The sequence below is a fragment of the Alosa sapidissima genome, chromosome 7 (assembly GCF_018492685.1).
Source record: "Alosa sapidissima isolate fAloSap1 chromosome 7, fAloSap1.pri, whole genome shotgun sequence".
Taxonomy (NCBI): domain Eukaryota; kingdom Metazoa; phylum Chordata; class Actinopteri; order Clupeiformes; family Clupeidae; genus Alosa; species Alosa sapidissima.
Window position 1 is genome coordinate 17,469,835 of NC_055963.1, and position 26,504 is coordinate 17,496,338.

A 26,504-nucleotide genomic window follows, 5' to 3' on the forward strand; every position below is an offset into this window, starting at 1 on the left:
GCCGCTTTTATCCAAGTCATTACCTCTCTGACATGCGTCATCTGTACAAGTGATATAATCTCTGCCACGATCTACCACAAATCGTGATAGAAATAGTTTCATGCTAATATGTTCTGTCCTTTTACAAAGGTTTCTTTCTGCTCAGGAAGGACATTATCTGAAAATAGACGTGAATGGTCTCATCCAGCATGTCCTCCCACCAGTCTGACCAGCTTACTGCACAATAAAGTGACCAAATGTTACTGGACAGTGGGATTTGGAAATCTTGAATGTCCCTTTTCAGCATGTTTCCGTCAGTCACCAAGTGGTGACTGTCCTTATTATTTCACCCTAAATTCCGAATGAGTTGTTCCTGCCTGGTAGGCCCAAGGGCTCATGGTTGTGTAGAGATGGAGGAAGAAAAGAACGGAACAAGGGAGAGAAAGGGAATAGAGGGCTGCCCTCGTTAATGCGAGGGTAAATGTTTGTTTTTGCCGGGTCAACACTAGCTGTTGTTTGAGCCCTGCTTCGTCTGCCTCATCCTTTCACTGGCATATTTGGCATTTCTTGGAGGGGGGCTGTAAGCTCAAGTGGGGCTCTTCACTTGGGGGGGTGTGGGGGTGTAGAGTATTACCACTACTCCTTCGCCCTGTGGAGGCTGAGGGCAATCAATTCCCCTCTCTCAGGCTCTGGAGTCCTGGGGGTGAGGGCCGGGCCCCTTCACTTGCCCCAGCATGTCCCGTTGAGTCTGGGAAGGTGAGGAGAAGACTGGGCTATTGCCCCTGGAAGCACCTTCATGCCCCTTTATCAGCATCTCATCCTCAGCTCCAGTGAGGTTTATGGGTTCTACAAAGAAGGGATTTTCTTTAGTTAATCAGTACATCTCCAGTGAGCCATTAGCATTCCTGCTAGTCAGTCACTTATGATCTCATCTAGGTGTCTGTGTGAAATATTACAAGCATACTGTAGACTCAATTCGACAAAGGTTATATTTACAGAGTGTGAAATAAAAATAGAACTAGCTTACTAGCGAAGTATTATACAGAAGAAAATGTTCCTTTAAAAATACACTCTGAGAATCCCTAAACATGCCTCGAGAATGTGTCTTGTAGGAAGATTTGTATGTACAGTGCTTTAAACAAGCCGGGGCTGAGAAGAGTGACCCAGTGACAAGCGGAGAGCAATCAATCCATCCTAAGATAAACAGATGAGTCGAGGAAACGCACTGAGAAAGGGGATCAGAGAGAGGAGCAGGTCACATAAATCCAGTGCGCCGTTCCTGCAGTCATAAAGGAACCTCCTCACAGGCCCCAGAGGCTCCATGACACCCATGGTGCAGGTCAAATGCTTGTAGTGCTGTTACCATTGGTAACAGGAATGTTTCATTTGCCCAAGGAGCAGGGGTACTTAGGCTGAATGTTCGGCATGAACTATAAACTGGAGGGGAGGCTGTTTGGAGGGGTTGGGGTGTGGGGGTTTTGTCACATTGTTTATGGTTGTCAGGTTGTCGATGGGTTCTTATGGAACTCCAGCCTTTGAACCCTGTGGTCCAGTTGCTGAGCAACCAGAGGTTAATCATGGCCTATTTTGTACATGCATGGCATGAGTGAGTTGTTAATTCAGTGAACACACTCACATTCACTCTCTCTCTTTCCCTTCTCTCCCTCTCTCTCTCTCTATCTCTCTCCTTCTCTCTCTCTCTCTCACACACACACACAATCACACACTCAGGCACTGGTTGAATTAACTTCAGTAAAGTACCGGTAGTCTGCTCATCAATTGTTCAGCCCTCATGGGACTTAATAAAGGTTTGAGATGCACTGCATTTACGCAATGGACCACCACGGACAACCAGCACACATGTACATGAGTGAGTGGCTTGGCTCCACACACTAATGACTTACAGATTGCAGTGCGCAGGCCTGCACTAAATCACTGTGGCTGGACGCCCTGGCGTGTGTATGTTGTTACATGATTTCCAACAGTTACAATAGTGGACATTTCGGTAGCACTCACAAAGATCTTCAGATTTCAGTTCCGCTTTAGAACCGCACTTTTTTTTTTATGAGCCACACTTTCCTTATTTCTCTTGTTTGTTCCAGCTTTGCCACCGCCATTAATGGCAATAGATTTTGCTCAGGAGTCAGCTTCATAGCATTCTGGGAAGTCTCTCACTGCCTCTCACTGTCTGAAGAAGCTGCATCACACAATGATCCAACAACAGGTTGCTCTAGTCTACTGGAGGCAGATGTCTTCATAGTACAGTGTACATGGCACATTTATTGACAGATATATTGCTTGGCTTGTCATAGCTATTTAGAGTACTAGTTCTGGCTTGTAGTATTAGTAGGCAAAACACTACGCTCTCCCTCTTCCTGTACCACCGGTCTAATTACAGTTTTCATATTTCTTCTTTATGATTTTCTTTTCTTATTCTTTACTTTTTAAACCATTCTTTGACTATTGCCATTCTATGCTTTCATTTGCTATTACTGTTTGTTTTTGTTTATGTAAAGTACATTGAATGACCTCTGTGTGTGAAATGCGCTATTAAAACAACCTTGACTTGACTTGACTTGACTACAGTTGTACTACACCATAATCAAAGAAGGTTGCTCTAGTATGCAAATTTTTCTTTTTCTTTTTAATATTTTCTCAAATAGCGACAGGGGTAACATGTTTATTGCCCCGCTCCAAGCCCAGGGGCAAATTGGACAGGTACCTCTGTAATTGTGTTTGTTTTTGTTAAAGGTGTTGTCTGAGCACTGCATAGTTCTCTGCCACTTGGGCTCACTCTCAGTCAGCTATGCAATAGCTCTCACACGGGTTCAGCACTCAAAGGAGCTGACGTGCCTGCCCGTGCCAGGTGTGGATGGTGCGGTGTGTGGATGTGTAGCTGGCCCGTAAAGGCATCAGCGTTGTGTTACACTGGAGTATGGTGCACTGGGCGACTGCAAGAGAGCCTGTGCCGTAACAGGGCCCAGGCCGTCCCTGACAGCTGGAGGGTTTGCAAGGGCAGCGCTTGTTTGGGGAGAGAGAGACACAGATATAAGAGGATCTTTATCCCCTCACGCTCCACTGCTTGTCAGATAGGATTTTGATCTGGTGCTCATCAAATGGGAGATCTGGCTTGCTTCTTATTTTTTGTTCTTATTTTTGCCTCTCAGTCTGACACATGCATCGTATACTTTTCCTGTCGTGTCGTGTTCAGTTTTAATACACCAAGGCAACTGCAGCTGAAGCATTTGTTATCTGTTGGCCTTAACTTCTTGTGAATTTCTTTAAGTGTGTGTGTGTGTGTGTGTGTGTGTGTGCGTGTGTGTGTGCGTGCGTGCGTGCGCGTGTGTGTGTGCCACGTTGTGTCTAGGCAGTAGGCACACTTGCCAATGATGTGTATGATTTAGCCCTGATGTACGAGCAGCAAAGCCAGAGCGATAAGCAGCGCTGTTGCTGCTGCCTGTAGGAAAGCCCCTGGGTCCACTGCCAGCAGTGATTAGTTGCCACGTTAAGATTTCCCTCTGTCTGCAGCAGGCAGCTGATACCATGTCCTTGTGGTCTGGCTTAGGGAAGCTCAAGGCCTTTGCAGGAGACCTGAAAACTCTCTTCTTTCTCATTTTCTCCTTTTTGTCCATTTATTTTTTCTTTACCTCCTTTATCCGTTTCGCTCTCGAGTTGGCGGTGACTCCTCATCTCACAGCTGGTTTTCTTTTCCTGTTTACTCCCGTCCTTGTCCCTCTTCTCTCTCTCTGGCTCTCTTTCACCTTCTCACCTTGTGGTTCACGTCAGAAATCCCTGCCGGCCCCTGTCCTTCTATCTCCTGTCTTCTTTTTCTGCCCTCATGCCTTCCGTCCTCCACTCCTCTTTTATCCCTCCTTCCCCTGTAGTTTACCCTTCAGGGAACAGATGGGAGAGCCACTGGATAAGACATGCCAACAGCAAGGATGTCTAATTAGCAGAGTCTGGACAACATCTGGAATGCAAAAATACACCCACAGGATTTTTCCCAGAGAATCAGAGAAGTCGTTCCGGTGTAGGATGCAGTGTTTCTCTCCGATATGTAGCGATATGTGCAACAGTTTTGGTTCCTCCAGTGATAGTGTCCAACCACAATAATCACACACTGTCTGTGTTGTGATGTTTGCATTCTTGTAGTCTTGTAGTAAGTGTGGAGGTGAAGTGATGGTGGTTGAGGGCTCTGCTATTGCATAGATTTGAGTGGGACCAAGCCCATTGGCTGAAGGGTGTATTTAGGCAGGAGCAGAAGGTTAAGAGGCCCTTTGAGTTTCCCAGGTGATGGCCGGTGTTTTTTTTTGTGTTTTTTTTAACGTGGCTGTAATTCCGCCTGGAATTCACAAATCCCCACTCTCAAATCTCATTGCCCTACACGCATGCAGGCATCTGTTTGTGGAGGGCCACTCTCTTTAACAGCGACCTGTAATTACCCAGCGGGACGGCCGGAGTCACCCAAGTGGATGGGAGTGAGGGAGAGGAGGGAGAGGGAGAGGGGGGAGTACAGAGCAGGTGTGAACAGACGCCATGGTGGAAAGGGGGGGGGGGGGGGGGGGGGTTTGGAAAGGAGAGGCCCAGGGACTGGAGGAGATAGCACTCCCCTCTCCTATCCTCCGCTCCATGCATACCTGAACCGCTGCTTCCACCTACCAGCACCCCCCACCACAATAGCTCCTGAGATTACTGCGTCTCAGGAAATGCAGTGCAATTATGGATGTCAGCGCGTCCTACACCCTCTTCCCAGCAAACCTGAAGACTGATGTGTCTCTTTTTCCATTGCATTCTCAAGAGCGGATGCAATTCGGTTGTTAAGTCATGATGCAATAATGGGCTGATAATTTTCTCTCCGGGTCCAACGGATTTCAGGGCCACTTGTTTTTCTCCAGAGACAGTAAAATAAACTATTTTACTTACCGATTTTATTTACCCTCACTAAAACGGAGGTGATGGTGACAAGGAAAACCACTAGTAAACGTTTTTGAAGAAAAAACTGTTAGGCCTGTGACGTCAGACTTAACAACCGGATGGTGAAACTGTGAAGGAGTGTTCTGGCCAGGACTGGTGACTTGACCTCTGTTTGCTCTTGCCATTCATGCTGTTTGAATGGATAAAGTCATAACAAATACACTACATTCATGAAACTGACAAAGTCACCATTGAATTTCAAATCTGCAGTAACACCACTAGCTTTGACAAGTAAGCTCGGGTATGTGTGTTAACAGTAATGCAACCTTCCATGAGAACTCTGTTTTGTGTGCAGATATGATGCAACACAATTTAAAACATGCTGCAGAGGGATTAACTGCCTCCATCACTTGTGTTTACTGAAAATGCATCGTGTGGTGTGAAGTTATGCAGACAGTCGTACCCACCCACCCCTCATTCCCCTCGATCTGCCATTTGTTTTGTCACAGTCGCGGATTAGAGGATGCCACGTGTTGGCGCTGGCACTCACTCAGGTAGACGCTCATCTACAGTAGCCACTGCTCGTCTGTGACTAATGCTACCACAGCCAGACCCTCATCTCGCCCACGCAAAAACCCTCCCTGCCAGCCATGACCTTCTCCTCTAGCCTCTCAGCCTTATTGTTTTTTTCTTTCTTCTATTATTATCTATCTATTTAAGTCTATCTTACTTTATCAGTTCCTGAATCTTACCTCGAGCTGGTATGCATGTTTTCAGTATCTCCCCTGAGTCTTAAAACAACACTGTCTCTTGATCCTCTATACGGCCTCCCCGCATTCCCCTCTTCATGACTCAACTTGCCTTTCCTTTTTCAAGGGTCTTACTTATAGTGCAGAGGAGGTTACTTGTACATTACAAGAAGGATATTTGGCTCTGATTCGTTTGAAACACAATGCAGCAGGCATTACATACATACTGTTGTGCATGAACTAGTGCTAATGTAATTACTAGTCAAAATTGTTTTGTTCATTTGATACCACGTGAATGATCTTGCACATAAACATGGGTGTGTCAGCACACAGGTGAGGAAGGTCTTAGTACTGTAACTGAATTCCTTTAAAATCACATTATTTCTGTGACTTTACTTTGTGTGATTGCTTTTTGTGTGATTGCTTTTTTTAATTATTACTTATATCAGTAAAACTTAAAATAAGTTAGATAAGATAGAGGTAAAGATTAAATAAAGTTGCTTCACAAAATCCAGCTGCTTCCCTAAAGCTTGTCTAGCATAAATCTCCAAGAAGTAGAGAGCACTGTCATCTCTTTGGGCTGGGAGCCCATAGAATAATCCAGATTAGTCACATCATAATATTCATGTGGCAGTATCACGTTACAGTGCTTTGCTAGAGAACGGTTTCATGCTGAGCCTCACGTTTCTTGGAATCCCTGGAATGACCTGAGCTCCTGCGGCTCTTCAGGCATGACTTCCCAAAACCCTAAACTGAGTCCGGCAGGGAGAGTCACTGGCTGACCCTATAGAGAATCTCTCTCTCTCTCTGCGGGGAGTTTGGGGGAGGGGGTGGGGACAACAGCTGTCTGTGTGACCCCCGATATCAGTCGAACTGCCAGCGGTGCAGGTCCGTGTCACACAGGCAGGTGGCTGTCTTGCAGACAGACAGACAGATGGACAGATTTACAATGCGTTGCTAGAGACTCGGTGACGGCCGGCGCAGTCGGAACTGACGGACGCAGCTGGGACGGCAGCTCCCATTTCCTCCATCTCTCCCTTTCCCCTTCCTCCTCTCTTCACAAGCTCCCCATTATTCTGCAGCAGGGCGTGCGAGTCCATGTCGGGTGAGAGCGTCTGCTGAGGATCGCTCCCGTAACATTCTCACAGATCCCTCTTGGGCCTGACGCTGACGCCTCGGGATTAGCCCTGCCGTCCATCAGGAATGCCAGAGCACAGGAAGCTCGGGAGCAGCGGGGGTCGGGGTTGGGGTTAAGAGGAGGGTGAGGACGGACCTCCACCTTAATCAACACTTAATCAATTAACGTTTAGGCTTTGCACCCTAATTTAAATGGGGGGCAAAGTGCATCAACAAAAAATTCTCGGGCATAAGCTGTAATAATTAGGAAATTGATTTTGCCTCATTATTAATTAAGCTTAGTTAAGACTTAAGACTTTGCTCTTTGGTCATCATTCAAATTAGGGCCCTTCATTTGACCATTTTAAAGAGGATAGTTCCTCTTTTTGTCTTGGCACGTCCAAAAGCCTAGAATGCGCTCTAGGTAGAGTGCATTTGCCGGATGTTACGTCAGAGAAGGCTGTCCAAAAGTCAAGCGTTCTCCTAGATCCGTACTTCATTTTCAATGATTTTCAAAGATGCATCAGATGCATCTTATTCGCTCCCATAATCCATTGCGCAACCTCGCTTTGCAATTGGAAAAAAAAAGAAAAAACATGGAGGCGACAAAGTCGCGTGACCACCTAGTTTGCAACCTAGTTCGGGTGTTAGAACAGTACTAACTAGGTCCCTTCCCTTACTTTTGGTCACAACTTTGGTCTCTTGTCCCCTCTTGTTGGCCTGGGGTTATCTTAACCTGTAGGAACAGGTAGGGGTGGGGGGGTGGGAGGATGTGGGCCCACCTCTCAGGTGTCCCATCACTCACCCCTCTGTAAATGTGTCTGAAGGCCATGCTTCCCTGAGCTTATCTATATGCTTACCTGAGGGAGGAGGAATGCAGAACTAACTAAGGAATGTGTTCAATCATTAAGCCCACTGGCGGGATACTGGCCATAGGTTTAACTGGACACTGTTTACTGAGTGGAAACTAAAGACAGTTTCAGACATAGTTTCAGGGTTTTTTTAAGAAGAGAATTGAGGTAAGGATACACCCTCACTTAATAAAAACAGTATGGGACTATTTGTTCAACTGACCATAGGAATACTAATCATTTTTATTCTCTGTATAATATTACCCAGTATGTGGACATTCCAGACCATTAATCCCATTGTGGGTCTTAATTAAAACTGCATTTGAAAGGCTCCAGATTGTGCAGGAAATGACCGGACCAACCACAAAATTTTAGACTGAAAGGGCTCCCTCACCCCCCACGGGCTTGTGGTTAAAAACAACGAGTAAAGCCAAGTTATTTTGACCCCTATGTGTAAGGGCTTATCTGTAAGACTGAGGTAACCTCACATCCAGTTTTAGACAGGAAATGCATTGTTAACAGGCATGACATCTCCCAACCCCGCCCATCATGTTTTTACCATTTCCCATAGATCCTGTCCGCTCCTCAGAAGGACTAAAACTGCAATTGATATGCAACTCCCCTCCTGCTCTGATATGCAAAATAGTTACATGACACTAATGTTAACAAATTAACACCCATGTCTTTTGGGTCCTTTTGATTAGAACAGCAATGTTCTAAAATATTCACTCCTTGCTTGTACTATGGATGTAATTTTAGATGAGAGTAAATAAGAATTTACTCTTGAAAAAACAAATGAGTGGGGGAAATGTCTCAGCTTACTCCCTGTTACTAAGTGACAGCATCCTCTCCTCCTCACCATCCCTGCCCCCTTCCTGCACTGCACTCCCACCCTGGTGCTTGTCCAAACCTCAGCGCAGCGTCATTGGCTTGCACTCTGACTCCGGCCTCACTGAGATGTTTTGTGTTCCTATGTGAGACGTGACTCAGTCCCCTGGCCCTCCTCCAATCACACATGTGCCTGGCCTCTCTTTGGGCCGTAACCACAGTAACCAGGCCCTGACGGACAGGCCTCAGCCTTTCTCTCTTGTGAGCTTGACCTGCCGGGCCCAGTAAGCCACTGAACACTGGAGCTGGGACTGAACAGAGGACTCATCCCTGTGGGCTGGGAGGGATGGGGGGTGGGGACGGGGGGGGGTCACAAAGCTCCCTGAAACTGTTTCTGTCCTCTTTTACTCGGACAGCACAGGGGCTGGACAGATTCAGGGCTGTCTATGGTGGTGGGATGTGTTTTGAGTGTGCCAGCTAGCTTGTTATACACCCTTTTGGCAGCACCTCCTGTGTGGCATTGCCAGGAAGGGTTGGGTGGGTGTGTGGGATTATTCAGAAATGCATTTGAGGAAAACTGAGAGAGAGAGAGAGAGAGAGAGAGAATGAAAGAAAGAGGCCTCTCTTTTCTGTGCAATAGACCCTGAGGACATTGACTTCGGTTCGACATACAGTATGCATTCGGAGTTGCCAGGTCCTTTATCTCCTGCGCCATCGTAATCCTGCTGTGCCGGGAGTGGACTCACAGGCCCCTGTGTGTGTATCTGAGAACCTACTCGCTCACTCACACTCGTGAACCCGCATGCACGACCCATGGGACTCTCAGGGACGACCTTTGAAGTTTTTGGGGTGAAAGTCCCAACTTTCTCGTCTCTGGGCGTCTCGATGATGGAGGAAGAATGACAGATCCCTTGTTCGAAGGTCTCCCTACAGCATACTATCCCCCCACCATCCCCCATCCACCTTTAGCTTGTCTTCTTCCCCTCAAAAATCCTCCACAGATGTGGCTTTGTTTGGCCTGAACTGTATGGTGACTAACACTGACGAATGAATCCCTCAACATTCCTCCCAGCATTCCCGTGTGGTGGTCAGAGCTTGGAAGGTGGAGGACCTGCCGGGATTGAGAGAAGGGGGCTGGTGGGGGATGATTAGCGCTTGGGGTTTGGGAATTCAGTGCTGTCACTACCACTGAAAGAATTGACTTGGAGAGGAAGTGGGTGGCTTTCTCTGTTTCCCAGTAAGAGGCCTAGGGTCATGTTTGGTAGGTGATTGCATTCAACAAGGGTTTAGGTTGTGGAATACCTGAAATACTTCACTTGACATGTAATTGTAGTGTTTTGCCTTTGTTGCATTTCTCTGTCTGGATTCCTATTCCGATCCACTGGAGGACTTGACCAAAATGTAGGAATGCAGACACAAAAATTATGTTGGTTTTGTGGTGCAGAAAAATTCCTGATCTTATACACCCTATACAGTATGTGAGAGTAAACTGGATTCCTTATCTTATACGCCCTATACAGTATGTGAGAGTAAACTGGATTCCTTATCTTATACGCCCTATACAGTATGTGAGAGTAAACTGGATTCCTTATCTTATACACCCTATACAGTATGTGAGAGTAAACTGGATTCCTTATCTTATACACCCTATACAGTATGTGAGAGTAAACTGGATTCCTTATCTTATACGCCCTATACAGTATGTGAGAGTAAACTGGATTCCTTATCTTATACGCCCTATACAGTATGTGAGAGTAAACTGGATTCCTTATCTTATACGCCCTATACAGTATGTGAGAGTAAACTGGATTCCTTATCTTATACGCCCTATACAGTATGTGAGAGTAAACTGGATTCCTTATCTTATACGCCCTATACAGTATGTGAGAGTAAACTGGATTCCTTATCTTATACGCCCTATACAGTATGTGAGAGTAAACTGGATTCCTTATCTTATACGCCCTATACAGTATGTGAGAGTAAACTGGATTCCTTATCTTATACGCCCTATACAGTATGTGAGAGTAAACTGGATTCCTTATCTTATACACCCTATACAGTATGTGAGAGTAAACTGGATTCCTTATCTTATACACCCTATACAGTATGTGAGAGTAAACTGGATTCCTTATCTTATACGCCCTATACAGTATGTGAGAGTAAACTGGATTCCTTATCTTATACGCCCTATACAGTATGTGAGAGTAAACTGGATTCCTTATCTTATACGCCCTATACAGTATGTGAGAGTAAACTGGATTCCTTATCTTATACGCCCTATACAGTATGTGAGAGTAAACTGGATTCCTTATCTTATACGCCCTATACAGTATGTGAGAGTAAACTGGATTCCTTATCTTATACACCCTATACAGTATGTGAGAGTAAACTGGATTCCTTATCTTATACACCCTATACAGTATGTGAGAGTAAACTGGATTCCTTATCTTATACACCCTATACAGTATGTGAGAGTAAACTGGATTCCTTATCTTATACACCCTATACAGTATGTGAGAGTAAACTGGATTCCTTATCTTATACACCCTATACAGTATGTGAGAGTAAACTGGATTCCTTATCTTATACACCCTATACAGTATGTGAGAGTAAACTGGATTCTCATAGTTTCACATGGCTCAGAAAGCTGTTTAGTTCAAATGTCTTGAGAGAAAAGAAGAAGAAAAAGATGGCTGCTAGGCACAACTGTATCATAGCAGAAGACACTCCCTCTCCCATCCACCCATAGTGGACATCTTGTATCTCTATGACACAGACTAATCTGGAATCCATATATCCCCTGTTCTCTGAACCTCCTCATCTCCTATGCCCATAATGAAGTAACCCATGCTTGATCATTGTGATGAAATAGTACTGTACACTTTGAGAGGCTTTGCTCACAAAGAAACACTCAAGGGAACTGCACCACTAAAATGCTGCAGGTCACATCCGCTCTCATTGGTGGATAGTGTATTTTGTACATTCAATTTCATTAGTCCATAACTCACTTTGGCAATGATGTGGTGGCTCCACATTGTTTTGTAACCCAAGGGAGAATGCATGCAGGTCTACCTTACGCTTTAATTTCTTCTTTCTGCCATTTTTCTCTGTCATGATGATAGACTGATAGCAGCAAACGTTGGAAAACCTTGAAACGCGATCCAGGCACTTAGATTCACACTTTGATTAAGACTCCTTGGGAGAACATCTGTTATTGACGACGCCGGCAGCAGTTCACCGCTGGACATCAGAATGAGAAAGTCCGTGAGCACTGGCTCTGACTTCGACGTCTCACAGGATTTTTCTTGTCCAGTCCGTTCTGATCCATGCTCACTTGCATGCCGTCATTGCTCTCTGAGTTAGTGCAGTCCTTGGGGTGAATTCCCTTGATTCATTTTATTCGTCCATGTCAAGATACTCTCTTTGAAATACCATGAAAGGGAAAAGCCCCTCCCTCCTCTGGTTCTGACCTGTAGTACTAATGACATCATTAGACATATGTCCGTAATTAAAAAAGGGTTTTATTTGATGTTGTCCTCTTCCATTTTTTTTACATTTTCTTTGTCTTTGTATTTTTCTTTATTCATGCTGTTCATTATAAATCATATTATGAATTTATGGACTCAACTGACATTGTGGTAGTTTTTTGCTGTCATGCAATTCTAGTTTCATTTAGCCTATATATCAATGTACATATATCAGAATGATACCAACATTTCAGATCTACTTAACTTACATTGTGGTTTGTATATTAATTAATACTGTATATTAATTAATTAATTAATAAATTAATTTTGGTGTGTTTTGTGTTATCCACAGCTCTTCCATGTGGCCTACGTGCTCATCAAGTTTGCCAACTCCCCTCGCCCGGACCTGTGGGTACTTGAGAGATCCATCGACTTTGGCAAAACCTACCAGCCGTGGCAGTTTTTCGCCTGTAAGTAGAGCCCCTCTAGCTATGCAGTCTCTCTCTCTCTCTCTCTTTCTCTTTGACTGTTTCCATGCTGTAATGCTCTGTCTTCAATGGAAATGAGGTGAGAGGAGGAATATGAGCAACACACAGGAGCCGTGGCAGGGACGTGCTGTTTTGACACGCGTAACAATCATTGTGTTCAAGGGCATATAAGGGTATACTATATAAGGATAAAACAAATACTGTCAGTTATATAGACACTTGATGCATGTCTTGCAGGAGACTTTATTTTGACATTTCACATTTGTTAAAACCCTAGTGATGAAAATGTACTGTTAGAGCATCTGCATCTTGAAATGCCTTCTACGGATAAAACTTTCACCTGGCATGCAGGTCGTCGTGTCCTCGTAGAGGAATTTTCCACTTTTGACCTCAAAAAAGTACACAAGAGAGGCGTTCTCATTCAGAGACGTATCCAAGTCAAAGGGGGACTAGTGCACGCTCGTATAGAGTGTCTTGCCTTTGAGACAGCACAAAAATGGCCCGTCAACAAGCATAGTGTTCCCAGCAGCAAAGGAAAGAAAAGGAAGTGAGAGGGAAGGAATGTGATGCCGAATAAAGAAACTGTAGAACACAGAAAGAGACTAGGCAATCCCCCCCCCACCCACCCCCCATATAGTGAAGGCCGTTACTGCTAAAGATGATAAATGGTGTCTGGTTTGAGTGTGTTGAAAAACAAGCACAACAATAAAGAGTGATAAGCCGGTTGGCACACAGTGCTGGCATTATCAGCGCACTGAAGGATTATACACTGTGGACTCGCACCGTGCTGAAAGATTATACACCATCATTGTGGTGGGCTCGCATTCCATGTAATTCCAGGCAGCACCATGCTGACTGGTCCCAAAATCAAAAAACATTTGAAAAAGAAGGAAAAAATATGGAAGGGTATCTTGTCCTGTTAAATTGGACCCTGTTCTCATTTTCATACGCACACACTGTGTGTTTGTGTGAGTGCATGTGTGTGTCTGAGTGTTGGTTTGATAGAAGCTCAGCATCCGAGGAGGGAAAGAGTGCAGGCGGTAGGTGGGATTGAGGCAGTCTCCTGATTGGTGGCAGCAGTCGTCAATCCAGGTGGGAGTCTCTGGAACATTCCATGCATTTTTGCCAGCCCACCTCAGCCCCGGCGAACAGGCCCCAGCTGGATATACTCCTCACAGCAGCTCAACACCTGAGACAGAGCAGCCTGTTTGGGCCTTAGGCCTGTACCATCACACACACCCACACACACACACATACAGCAACATAATTACAGACACACGCACACACATATGAGGAATAATGTTTATGCCAAAGTTTTTATGTGCACTGCCAGGATTGTGATTGTAATGTCTGTTTAACCTATTCAGAGCTGTAAACACACCAGTGTGTGTAGCTAAAGGAGAGCTGTGAACTGGACTCTCTAAAGAGGGAGCGGAAGTGGGCAGATGTAGCCCACTGCTATCCTCTACTAATCTACTCTACAGGCCTCTTAAGCCCTGCTGCTGTGTGTCTGCCTGTCTGTCTATCTCTCTGTCTGTCTGTCTGCCTGCCTATCTGTCAGACAGAGATTAAAAGAGACAGAGAGATGGATAGTGACAGAAACCATTACTCTTGGGTCTTCAGAGAGCAGAGGTATTGCTTGTGTGTGTGTGTGTGTGTGTGTGTGTGTGTGTGTGTGTGTGTGTGTGAGTGAGTGAGTAAGAAATAAGTAATCTGGGTGTAGTATTTGTCTCTGGCTGTAGGAAGCTCTGTAAGGTCACTGCTGTAAAAGGTAGAGGAAGCAGTCAGAGTGTCAACTTCATGGTGATAAATCCTGATTCTCTGGTGGCTGACAGAGAAGCTGTAAAGTTTCTGTGGAACGTCTTTTCATTCAAGCCAAAGACCAGATGCAAAACACCACATTTCAATGGTGTGTGTGTGTGTTTGTGAGTGCGTGCCTGCATGTGTGTGTGTGTGTGATTGCTCATAAATTTTAAAGCAGTGTGACTGCGTGAGAAAATGTGCTTGGGTATATGACCCTCACCCTTCTCCAGGTCAGGTCAGTGACCAGCGCTGTGGGTGTTTGGATTTGGGGAATTAAGGCTGAGTCAGGTTGACCAGCTCCCCTGGCCCATGCTTAAGCAGGCTACTTGTTTTCAGCCCATTTAGGTCTTTGGCTTGTATCTACACTTTTCTTTGTTGAGCAGGTTGCGGTTCTCTGTATGTCAGTAGCTTAATATTTATGCTCGTTCTATGCCCTATTTCCCAGTGGGTGTGCACGATTACCGTGTAATTGCCCATAAAAGTCCAAACCTTTTCACGACCTTACATGTGTGTAAAAGCTAAGTAAGGGAGTGAGGTACCAAGCAGGAATATTTTGCCAAATAAATCACATTGTGCTATTTTCCCTCCCTCTCTGCTACGCTCCACAGCCTCGAAAAGGGATTGTATCGAGCGGTTCGGCCAGAGGACCATCGAGCGCATCAACAGTGACAACGACGTCATCTGCACCTCTGAGTACTCTCGCATCGTGCCACTGGAGAACGGAGAGGTGGGTCAGAGGTCACCGCACCACCGAACCTGTTGATTGCAAAAGCGTTCTCCAATGTTTTCTCAGTTAGCCTTTTAAAACGATATCAGATTACTAAACAGAATGTGCCTTTGGAACATTGGATGAATGGTTGCTGATAATGGGCAATGTAGATATTGCAGCCATTTCTTCATTTCTACAACAGTTGAGAACCCTTTTGCAATTATGTAAGCACATAATGTAATCTGAAAACTGCTGCCCTGATTAAAAAAAAAATGAAACTAACCTCAGCTGGTATTTTGTCTATAATGGAGTGGGATGGAAATTTCTAAGTGACCCTAAACTTTTACCGGTAGTGTACAAATAACATCAACATTGTGACGTGTGGTCTCAATAAAAAGCATCACCTTTAACACATGTTGTTAGAAAATGACTGATTGCTGTCTTTGAATGTTTTGATTCATTTAATTTTAGCAATGTATTTTTTTATATTGGTGAAAGGCTGTTTCAGTAATTAAGCTAAATTCCAGCGCTTGAAAGAACAGGGAGTTCTGTCAAGCATTTTGCATACTGTATGTTCCTGATGATGGAAAACACTGCTCTTACTCCTGTGCGTGTGTGTTCTCTCTCTGTGTGTGTTCTGCTTCAGATCGTGGTGTCTCTGGTGAACGGGCGTCCCGGGGCCATGAACTTCTCCTACTCCCCAGTGCTGAGGGATTTCACCAAGGCCACCAATATCCGCCTGCGCTTCCTGCGCACGAACACACTACTGGGTCACCTCATGGGCAAAGCCCTCAGGGACCCCACTGTTACACGCAGGGTTAGTACATTCACACAATCCCTAATACACACACACACACACACACACACACACACACACACACACACACACACTGTGCACACAGATGGAAGTACACAATACAGTATATTTTTCTATGCATTTATATTGCTTTTGAAAAGCCTATGAATATAGTCTAGTGTTACTATGTCCAGACATGAAGACAAACAAACACACACGTGCCTGCAACTGACTCAAAAGCCCAACAAAGATGAGCTCATTGATCAGGCCCACCTACTACTAGCAGTCATGCAGCAGATTTATGTGTCTGCTTACTTGCCCGAGTTCCTTCATTCATAGTGAACTTTCCATTATCCAGTTTGTCCAATCTTCAGTGAACTCATCTACTATCAGTTGTCCTTGTCAGGCCTACTGTCTTAAATTTGATAAACAGAATGAATAAGAATAATCTTGTGTTATTTTGTTGAGGATCAGAATACCATCTGGACATGAAAAAGGCTCGATGCGTCTCTCTCTGTGCTAGAGTTTAAAACAGGGCTCGAATTACGTGGGAGCCAGTGGGAGCCGAGCTCCCATAGAGTGAAGACTGGCTCCCATGAAAGCAACAAAGTCAAAAACCTGAGGGGGTCTCTCATATCTGAAGGTGTCTGGCATTGTAATTTAATCTTAAATCATTATCCATCCCTGTGCGATCTCTTACCATTAAAGACGTTAAATTAAAATATAGTCTAGGCCTACTACGGGACGTAGACCTACATACGCTCTTGAACGCAGCATGACACTTCAACACCACACCACTAGACTGCAAACCGTATCGATTTGACAGCACTCGCAAATCTGAAGAAGTCACCCTGCTTTGATGTGAGTGTTTTGTCTATTTGCATAGGCGTTCATTGGGCTAGCCTACGTGGTTTGATACGTGCTGAAAAGTCCTGTTTGCTGAACTTGCGCTTCACCTATTCTATGTTGATTGACAAAGCCATAAATTATGGCCCATAATGCAGCCTACAATGATTGTGTTGTCTGATGATCTAGCTATCCTCTGCCATTCAGAGCTCCGGAAAGTTCCCAGCTATTTTGAAACACCTGTTAGCAATCTCTGATGTCGGAATATTCAATGGCTACCCGACAATATCTCAGTGCAAACTCCAAAATTGTTCGTCTGTTAATTTTTCACGGTTCAACACATTAGCCTACTAGTAGAACATAGTTTGGCTGGCTTTATTCATTTCTACCAGTTAGTGCTTTTTCCCCTGTGTATAAGTTACACTACATGCATTATTATTGTGTTTGACACTGAGGACGGTGGTCTGGTTTAAATGAGTTACGTTGTGAAATTGAGAATGGCACAGACTAAATCGTTTAGTCTATTTCTTTGTATTGTGAAATTGAAATGAGATATGGACTGTTACAGTCAATAATATGTTGAAATTAATTAAAAGTAATCAATTTCTATGAAAAATCTATGTCTTTTGTGTGCGTGTGTCAAGGTAAAGCCTAGGCCGTGCGCATATACTGTACTGCGCAAAAGCGCCACTTGCGCCTAGGCTATTCCATTGTATCGCCTTGATAGGCTATGCGCGGGGTGTGCCAACTTTTTATGAGATAGAGAGACCCCCTTAAAGACAAAAAGATAATTCGAGCCCTAGTTTAAAAGCTCTCTGGATAGATGGCATCAGAGATGGGAGACCCGGCATTCCTACCACATATTTGTCCGACCACCTCCTACCACATATTTGTTCCAACCATCCAGAAAAAAACAGTTGATTCTTATTAGCTAAACTCTTCAGCCAGGTAGATGAGCTAGCTAGTGAAATCACCTGTTTGAGGTACACAGGTAGAACAAATACATGGTAGGACTTCTACTTTCTGAAGCCAGGTTTCCCATCTATGGATGGCTTTAAGGAGAATACTTACAGGAGAGTGCTAAGCGTGCTCTGTGTGCTCCCTCCTCTCGTCCCACAGTACTACTACAGCATCAAAGACATCAGCATCGGCGGGCGCTGTGTGTGCAATGGGCATGCTGAGGCCTGCGACGCCAAGGACCCCAACGATCCCTACAAGTACGTTTCCACCACACTCTCTGGTGTCGTTTTTGCTTGATTTAAGCAAGGTAGTTTGTCTAGTTAGGTAGTGGACACACACACTTTCACCATTGACAAGTTAACCTAGCCTATTGCAGGAGTCATTATTGGAGTAATATAGAAGAAATCCAGTCTAGAGAAATCCATAGGTCTCTCTTATCTCTCATCAAATATCACAGCACAATAACAAGTTGTCTCCTGCTGCTAGTTAAGTATCTGAAAATGCAAAATGCGTATTAAAGGAGAATTCCGGTGTGATATTGACCTAAAGTGTGTTGAAACATGATACCGAGAGTGAACGTATGTCTCATAGCCCATCTCGGCTTGTCCCCTGCACTCCAAAATCTGGCGCTAGTTAGCCGATGCTACCAACAACTTTTTCAATGGTGGTGCTTCGGCATCGGGCTAGCCATGCAAATAAATCACTGTTTTACACCATTTACGAGGCTCAATGTATCTCCACACTTCATTGGTAGACTTCCGAGGGCCCTGACATTTAAAACGAGACATTGAGAACTTTGAAAAAGCACTGGTAGTTTACTTACAAGACGATTTATACAGACTACAGTATCTTCACGAAGTTTAGCGTTTGCAGCCATCTTGAATTTACGATAAGTCGAGCTAGAGTAAGAATGAACAGGTATGATAAGGGATCAGATTCCAAAAATAATTCAGTGGAAATGCATGGATTCCAGTTTCTTCCAGTAGCAGCAACTGGAATCCATGCATTTCCACGGATTTGCATTTCTTGTAAGTAAACTACCAGTGCTTTTTCAAAGTTCTCAATGTCTCGTTTTAAATGTCAGGACCCTCGGAAGTCTACCAATGAAGTGTGGAGATACATTGAGCCTCGTAAATGGTGTAAAACAGTGATTTATTTGCATGGCTAGCCCGATGTAGAAGCACCACCATTGAAAAAGCTGTTGGTAGCATCGGCTAACTAGCGCCAGACTTTGGAGTGCAGGGGACAAGCCGAGATGGGCTATGAGACATATGTTCACACTCGGTATCATGTTTCAACACACTTTAGGTCAATATCACACCGGAATTCTCCTTTAACTTTTCAGAATTACCCCTGCAGGGTACTGATTGGAGAATGCAAACACAGAGGGGGGAAGTGTGTGTGTGTGTCTCTTTTGCTCTTCCTGTGCTTGAAAAAGCTGTCATTACTGATGTCAAAATCCTTTGAATCCTCCTGTGCGTCCCTAGCCCTTGCATGTGCATGCTTGCACATTCGTTGAATGGGTTTCCCCTCATGAGGCAAAGACACACACTCACACACATACACACACACAGACACATACCGTATATGTATATTTATCCCACACACAAAACACACCTCTTCACTTCCGAAAACACACATAACACCCATCTAACACATTCAAAATGTCAGACAGAGCATGGAGAGTGAATATGCGTGTAGGAAGAAAATGGAGATTTCTATTTAGATTTATTTCTCTTTGTCTCTTGAAAGTTGAGCACAAAGGATGACGAAGCAGGGTCCGTGTGAAACCCTGGAGGTGGCCCATCGCTGAACTGGATTTGTAGATAAGAGTGTGAACGATGGTGGCACAGCGTGCGGGGGCTGTTTGAATAAATCTGGAGCGATAACAGAGATGGGTGGCTCACCTCCATCGCCAACTAAAGGGCTTTTTCTCCAGCACATATACACACACACACACACACACACACACACCTTCCTCACCCCCCCCCACCCCCACCCTTACGACAGGGCAGAGAGCAGGCAGACAGGAACCAGACAGAACCCCCGAGCAAAGACAGGTGGTTTGTTTAAGATTAGGGGGAATGTGCGAGAAAAGGTCTCCAGTGAACAGTTTACACCAGCCCCATTTTGGGGATGAAGAAATCGCATTTATCCGTGCACGCTATCTCACACTCTCGGGCCCTGATAAACGGTTTGTTACTGTATCCTGTCATTCTTAGGATTCCATGGCCTTTAGGTGTGTGTGTGTGTGTGCTGGAGGGATACGAATCAGTAAAAAATGTGTCAAACCCATCAGTGCCTGCACCCTTTTTCACCCTTTCTGTGTGTCAGGTGTTTCATAACCCAGTGGACCAAAGCTGGATATATTAAACACATGCTCACATGCACATTTATCAGAAACGGTGTGGGTGCTGCTTTTGGCTCTTTGTTTTTTTTTTCTTTGTACATTGCGTGCATTCTCTGATGTGTGTGTGTATGTGTGCAAGGCCTGGAAGTGTTCACACTCGTGTGTGTGTGTGTGTGTGGACGTGAGAAGATGGAGACCTTTGGACATCTGGACGCTCTGACCCTAACTGCCTCCGAGTGGAACCGGAGGCGGCGGGTCACCTGAGCGGCGCCCCACATAAAACACACGTCTTGGTTAACCCAGCTCTCTCTGGCCGGCCGGCTGGAACATACCATGAAGGGTGGGGTGTGCGAGGCAGCCAGGTTTTTTATCAAGCAACGATACAAGTCATCCCCTCCCTCCCCGTCCACACCTGCACATGACCCCTTCTGCCCTCTGTCCGACCTGGCTGAACCCAGCCCACTGCCTCTTAGGTAACCTGGCATGCCCCTACACCAGCAGAGGCCAGGAGCTGAGGGGAGAGAGGCCAGATGGAGTCTGGGTATTACGAGCGTAGATGCCCTTTGACATGTACTGTACACACCCCAGCTTCTCTGATGTGAGCTGCGCCTTGAGTATGTCAGGCTCCTCTCTGCAAGCCGCTTGAAGCCCATCACAGAGTCTCTGTTTTGACTGTGGAGAACAGGAGAGGACACGTGGGGGTTAATGGCTTCAGTATGGACTCAGTGGGGGGGCCAGGGGTGCAGTTAGGGGAGGTGAGGGGAGGGGGGGGTGAAAAAGTGGGGGAAGTAGTTCAGGTTCACAGCTCCGCTCAGGAACAGCTCTCCGGAACGTTTGCTTTCACACTGCGTGGTGCTCCTAATTAGGGATTAGGCCATCAATGGACCTCAACAAGCAGCGGGTAAGAGCCAGAGATATTTCCCAGCCTCCTGAACACAGAGATTACCCACCCACCCACCCACCCCTCCATAACCCAAACCCCCAGCAAATCTACCCAAGAGAGCCCGTATCTGCCTGAGTGTGCATGGCTGACTCCAGGACCCTGGGAAGGGCATCACCTCAAGCTGGAAGGCTTCCCACTGAGGCCATACAGTGCAGGAGAGGATTATTCAGTCATCCACATGACGCGTAACACAGTGGAGATACTGTATTCCCCTACACAACATATGGGACTCTCTCAATGTGTACCCCAAGGTCACCCCAAGGAGCTGCACTGCTGCTGTTCCCCTAAAGGCATGAGCTGATATAGTATGGCGTCTTGACAGAGATAATGGCTTTAATAGGGCACAGGGTCTGTTTAAACTGGGCTTACGTGATGCTGTTTGAACACCTGCCAAGCATTTGAAACCGTTATGACGGCGAGAGATCACGTAGGGCCCCCATTTGTTTGAGCTTGTTGCCCCCCCTGGGTCCAAGCGGGCGGGCACAGTATCCTATTTGCCTGTAATTGTGTTAGCTGAAGCATGCGGTCACTTCCTCATGTCTCTCAGCCAAGGCTTGGGGCAGGAATGCAGCCTCCTTCTGTGAACACAATGGAGGAAAAAACTGAAGGTATTGCGTTACACTGGAGGGCCCAGCCCTGCCTCTCTACCTTTGATCCGCGTTTCACTGCGAGTGCAGTGCTCGTGGATATCAAGAATCAGTGTGGGGTTTTGATGTTTGGTTTTCCCCTTTTTCACAGTAGATGTAGATAGTAAAAAGTCGCCATGCTATTGTGAATGTTTCCGTGTGAGCCTCTCAGTATTCTTTCCCTTTTTATTCACGGCAGCTGTTCTTGTGGAGTTGATTGTGTCTTTTGTGATATGTGCATATCTGGTTGGGAAGTATCTCTTTGATCAGACAGCTGGGCCTGTGCCTATGACACCACCTTTGTCATTCAAGCTTTTAAAGCTGCAGTTGGCACAGTTAACTTCTTGCACTTTCTTTCAGTTGCCCCTTTCGGCAAAGTACTTTCTTAAAGGGACACCAGGCAAGCCTGATGCTTTTTCTCTACGAAACTCCCCCTCGCTCGGTCTGAAGCTCTTTTCCTTTTCTTTGCATCTTCCGTCAAGGGTTTTCGCTGCTTCTTCGCCGGCTCTGCCATTATACACACGTTTGCAACAATCGCTAGCGTTTCGTTAGCCTCCCTCTGTGCTGTGGATGCAGGATGGAAACTGAAACTGCTTCGGTCGCCGGGTACGATACACTGAACTTGCAAGCGGGATATTCTTCCTACAGGCAGTAGGGGCGGGCGAGAGAGTCTTCATTCGCCCTGTAATGAGTCATTTAACCATATACCGACTTACGAACATGAGTAATTAACACGAAAACGTTGCCTGGTGTCCCTTTAAAGGTTTTTGCTTTTCAGAGTTACTTTCTATTCCCACTCTCTATCAATTAAGCTCAAGTACAACATTAATTTCATGGTTGCACAGTTCATCAGTCATTGTGTCACAGACCTAGAAAAAAAACATCCACTAAAGCTGACAAAGCTTTAGCAGCTGCTACTTTCAACTCTGAACAGTGAGCTTGGACCATGCTAGTTAGCTTAGCTTAGCCTTAAGTTCTGGCACAGTCAGTTCCAGTCCGCAAGTGTCAGAGGAAGTGAGCAATGGTGACAGTGTTTGGCACAGACCCACCCATGGCCAGTGGAACCGTGCAGTGGCCTCTTTATTGGCAGTGCTACTCTTTTTCAGTCTAAGCCGATTAGACACTCTAATGGCACTCGCGGACTTGGTGAATGTGGAGTAATTAACCCTTTCAGTGTAACACTCTACAGGTATTTAAAGCATGGGGGGCTAATTGTTGTCTTGCATCTCAGTGTGTGTGTGTGTGTGTGTGTGTGTGTGTGTGTGTGTGTGTGTGTGTGTGTGTGTGTGTTGGTGTGTTGGTGTTCCTCAGTATGGTGTCACAGAGATTTTACTGTGAGATGTCAATGGACAGGTAGAATTCGGTGAAGGGGGAGGGAGGCCATTCAAGGCCTTATCAGGTGTTCGTTTATGTAGTTTTTTCAGAATTCCTGACAAAACCAGAGGGTAGTAAAGAAAAAATAAATTCCTCATAATAAGATAGATAGATAGATAGATACATAGATACTTTATTGATCCCCATGGGGAAATTCAATAATTGTTGTGATGTGAATTCAAAGAAATATTGTGTGTATTGTAATCCCAGATGTATTTGTTTTGTATACTGGCACTTGGAAATGACTTATTGTAGTTTTGTTTTAAGTTTTAATCCCCAAAGTCTTTTGTGTACTGATAATCATCTGTTCTTTGTTTTTATCCTAAGACTGCAGTGTGATTGCCAACACAACACGTGTGGTCCGTCTTGTGATACCTGCTGCCCTGGATACAACCAGTTGCCTTGGAAACCAGCGACAACTTACAGCGCCAATGAGTGTGAACGTGAGTTTATCTGCTCTCGCCAGACCATTTCATAGCCGTTGTTTTTTTCTCACCTCTCTCCCCCATCTGTGGGGCTGATCTCCCCTTTGCAAGCTTTAGATGGTGGTGCCTTGCACGCATTAGTGGCATAGACCTCAGGGGGAGAAAGACCAAACAGCCCCCGCCGTTGTGCTTCTCAGGCTAGGGAGTTCACACCACACACAGTGCAAGCTCATGCATACATGCATACACATTACACACGCACGCGCACACGCACACACACACACACACACACACGCACACGCGCACACAAACACACACGCACACACACACACACACAAACAAACAAGTGAACTTATCTTTTCAATCATTTGAGACATGGCATGACCCTTCCTGTCTCTTCTCTTCTCATATTCACACGCAGTTCAGAAACGCAAACTCACAGTTCTTGTTTTATTTTGGCTGCCTCTTCCCCTGCTCCTCCAGTTCAGGGTCACTCTGACATGGGGGCCACAGCTGCAAGAGCCAGCCCATGGGTGAGCTTGACCTTTCCCCTGCCTGGGTGGGGGGGTGGTCCGCACATCAGCCGGCAGGCCAAACCAAACACATCGCCCTCGGCCATCCCTGCCTGGCATCTCAAAACAACAGCAGGGCAGCAGCAAGAGGAAGAAAAGCAGCCTCTCTGACCCTGCAAATTGTGTTGTTTCAGCAAACACGGCTAGATTAAGTAGCTTTTGTGTGTGTGTGTGTGTCTGTGTGTGTGTGTGTGTGTTTGTGTGTGTGTGTGTGTTTGTGTGTGCACGTATGTGTGAGAGAGTGTGTGTGTGTGTACATGTCCATCAGTGAGTGTTTGTGTAGAGGTGGGGGGTAGGGGTATGGTGCCAATGTGACAAGGCCTTCAGTAAGACATCAAAGGGGCGATAAGAGGGCCGTCTGGCAGTTTGTGCACTCACCCAGCGGCCACTGAAAGGTTGATAGGGTCCATGATGTCGTGTGGCTTTTGTCAGGAGCTGTAAAAATAGGACCACATCAGGTTTAACGCAGCGAGCTGGGAGAGTTCTACATCAGGATGTCGGATGTCCGCCACCCCTCTCCACGCCCCCTTTTCCTAATCTAATCGGTCAGTTCCCAAATATAGCCCCCTCTGGTGAAGTCAGCCCCCTCTCCTGCCAAACCCCTCATCTTCACCAAAAATAATGGGCTTTTAACGTCCGCCTGGGCTGTCACGCACACGGAGTGACGGAGGAGCATCTGTTAGCTTCTGACAGGAGATGAGAAAAAACAGAGGGCCTGTTACTCCCTCAACTATTTCATCTCACAGCCCCAGAGATGGAGCATTTTGTAACAGCACAGGGCCATGGTCCTTGTCAACATGCCAAACACATATTTAGTGTCTGGTTCATTTGTGAGTACAATGAGAATGAATGAAGACATACACCTCAGTATCCCGGTTTTGATCGGGATTTCGAAGTATCCCAGTTTTGTGTTTGCACATGTAAACATCATAATACATACCCATTTCAGAACCCTGGAAAAGCCCTTATCCCGGTTTTGAGAATTGGGTTATGCTAGCTGGAGTACTCCGAAAGAAACTGGGATATTGTTCCATGTGTACGCCATATCCCAAACACCAGCTGGCTACATACATATTGTTTGTATTAGTAACCGGCACACCAGTACTCATCATGTACACAGGGATGTTAATAACCAGGCATCTCTGTGTTCACATTAACAGCATATTCCCAATGTAATCAAAACCTGGGATAAGCCTCATCACCGGGATACTAAGCCCAGGTAACACAGTCACAGACAGGAAATACTGTAGGTCTGCCTTCCTGGGAAATGGGAAATGTATTATGTGGAAGACCTGTGTCTGTTTTATGTGGGCACTTTAAGCGTCTTGATGCCACGTGTTTGTTAAAAATAATAGTGTTGTCATAATTCCTGTTATTATGAGATGAAGTTCCAGGTTTTAATTGTTGCTTGATCTCAGATGAAAGACTCTCTTCTTTCATCATGCCAACTCATGGCTTAATGTTACTCATCATCAGACAGACGAATTGGGCACCTGCCAGGTGTTAATGTTTGTGTGTTTTTCAAAGAGCGAACGACAGCTTTATGTTGCTCTGTTCAAACAACCCACAAGGTTACGGTTTTCTGTAAATACAGCATATGTCCAGTTTTTCTTCTTTTAGTTCTCTCTTTTGGTGTTCTTTACCGGCTTACTTGCCCCTTTTCTCTCTCTGTCTCCATGGCTGATATCTGGTGAATCATTTAGAATTCATTTGCTTGTTGTGTCCCATATTTGTCTTTCTGTGGTTCTTCTATGAGCCCACCCCCACACTTCCTTGCACTGCCTTTTACTTGGAATTCTGTCACCTGTCTGTGTGTACATGTACCACCCCAGGTGGACCATATCCTCTATTTGTTCAGCCTGTGTGTGTGTGTGTGTGTGTGTGTGTGTGTTGTCATGTGTTTCTGTCTGTCTTTTCCTTTATTTTGACTCATTGTTGACTTGAACATTGTATACTACAAGAGCCTGCTGGCTGTTGCTTTTGTCCTTCTCTTTCGTGTGCAGTCTTGCTTTCTGTCTGTCTGCCATTTGTGAGTGCCTGTTGCCATGCCTTGTGCCACACAGGATGCTCAGTTGTAAAAAAAAAGGACATTGTCTCCTCTCTCTGTCTCCCTCCAGCATGTAACTGTCACAGGCATTCCTATGACTGCTATTATGACCCTGCGGTGGACGCCAGGAGGGCCAGCATGAATGTCCAGGGAGAGTACAGGGGAGGTGGGGTGTGTCTGGAATGCCAGGTAAGTGCTCTCTGGCCTCTGCCACAGTAGTACAGTAAACAGGTAGCGGAGTAGCTTGAGTAACGCTCCAGATGGTAATGTAATAGAATAACAGGCAGGCTACTGCAGGCATGTACTGTAACTGAAGTGTTCGATTCAGGAACGTCTGCCGCAACAATTAGCATCCACTGTAATCGTTTGAAGTGGTTACACGAGACGTGATTAGCGGCACGTATGTTTAAAAAACAGATCAGTTTTCTAAAACTATGTTTACGCTCTGTGAACGGAGTGCTTCACTTGCGGACCTGTTGTAGCCCGGGCCTAACTCATAAAAAGTCATACAAGTAATAATATAATCAATGTTAAAATCAACAATAAATGTTGTGTATATCTCCTCCAGCACCACACCACTGGAATCAACTGTGAGCGCTGTATCCCCAGTTACTACCGTTCACCCGACCAGCCTCTGGACTCCCCATATGCTTGCTCACGT

The 26,504-nt window shown here is 45.5% G+C and overlaps 1 protein-coding gene across 4 annotated transcripts in view; it reads left to right on the forward strand.

Annotated features, from left to right (window-relative positions):
- The window catches only part of lama5 (laminin, alpha 5), an 80,749-nt gene that overhangs the window by 12,562 nt on the left and 41,683 nt on the right, over nt 1-26,504 (forward strand). For all 4 annotated transcript variants that reach the window (XM_042097281.1, XM_042097280.1, XM_042097283.1 and 1 more), the window contains exons 3-9: nt 12,257-12,374; nt 14,804-14,922; nt 15,551-15,721; nt 17,666-17,763; nt 23,127-23,242; nt 25,914-26,032; nt 26,412-26,502. In XM_042097281.1, the coding sequence (XP_041953215.1) occupies nt 12,257-12,374; nt 14,804-14,922; nt 15,551-15,721; nt 17,666-17,763; nt 23,127-23,242; nt 25,914-26,032; nt 26,412-26,502 (832 nt within the window). The remainder of the gene's footprint in view (nt 1-12,256; nt 12,375-14,803; nt 14,923-15,550; nt 15,722-17,665; nt 17,764-23,126; nt 23,243-25,913; nt 26,033-26,411; nt 26,503-26,504) is intronic.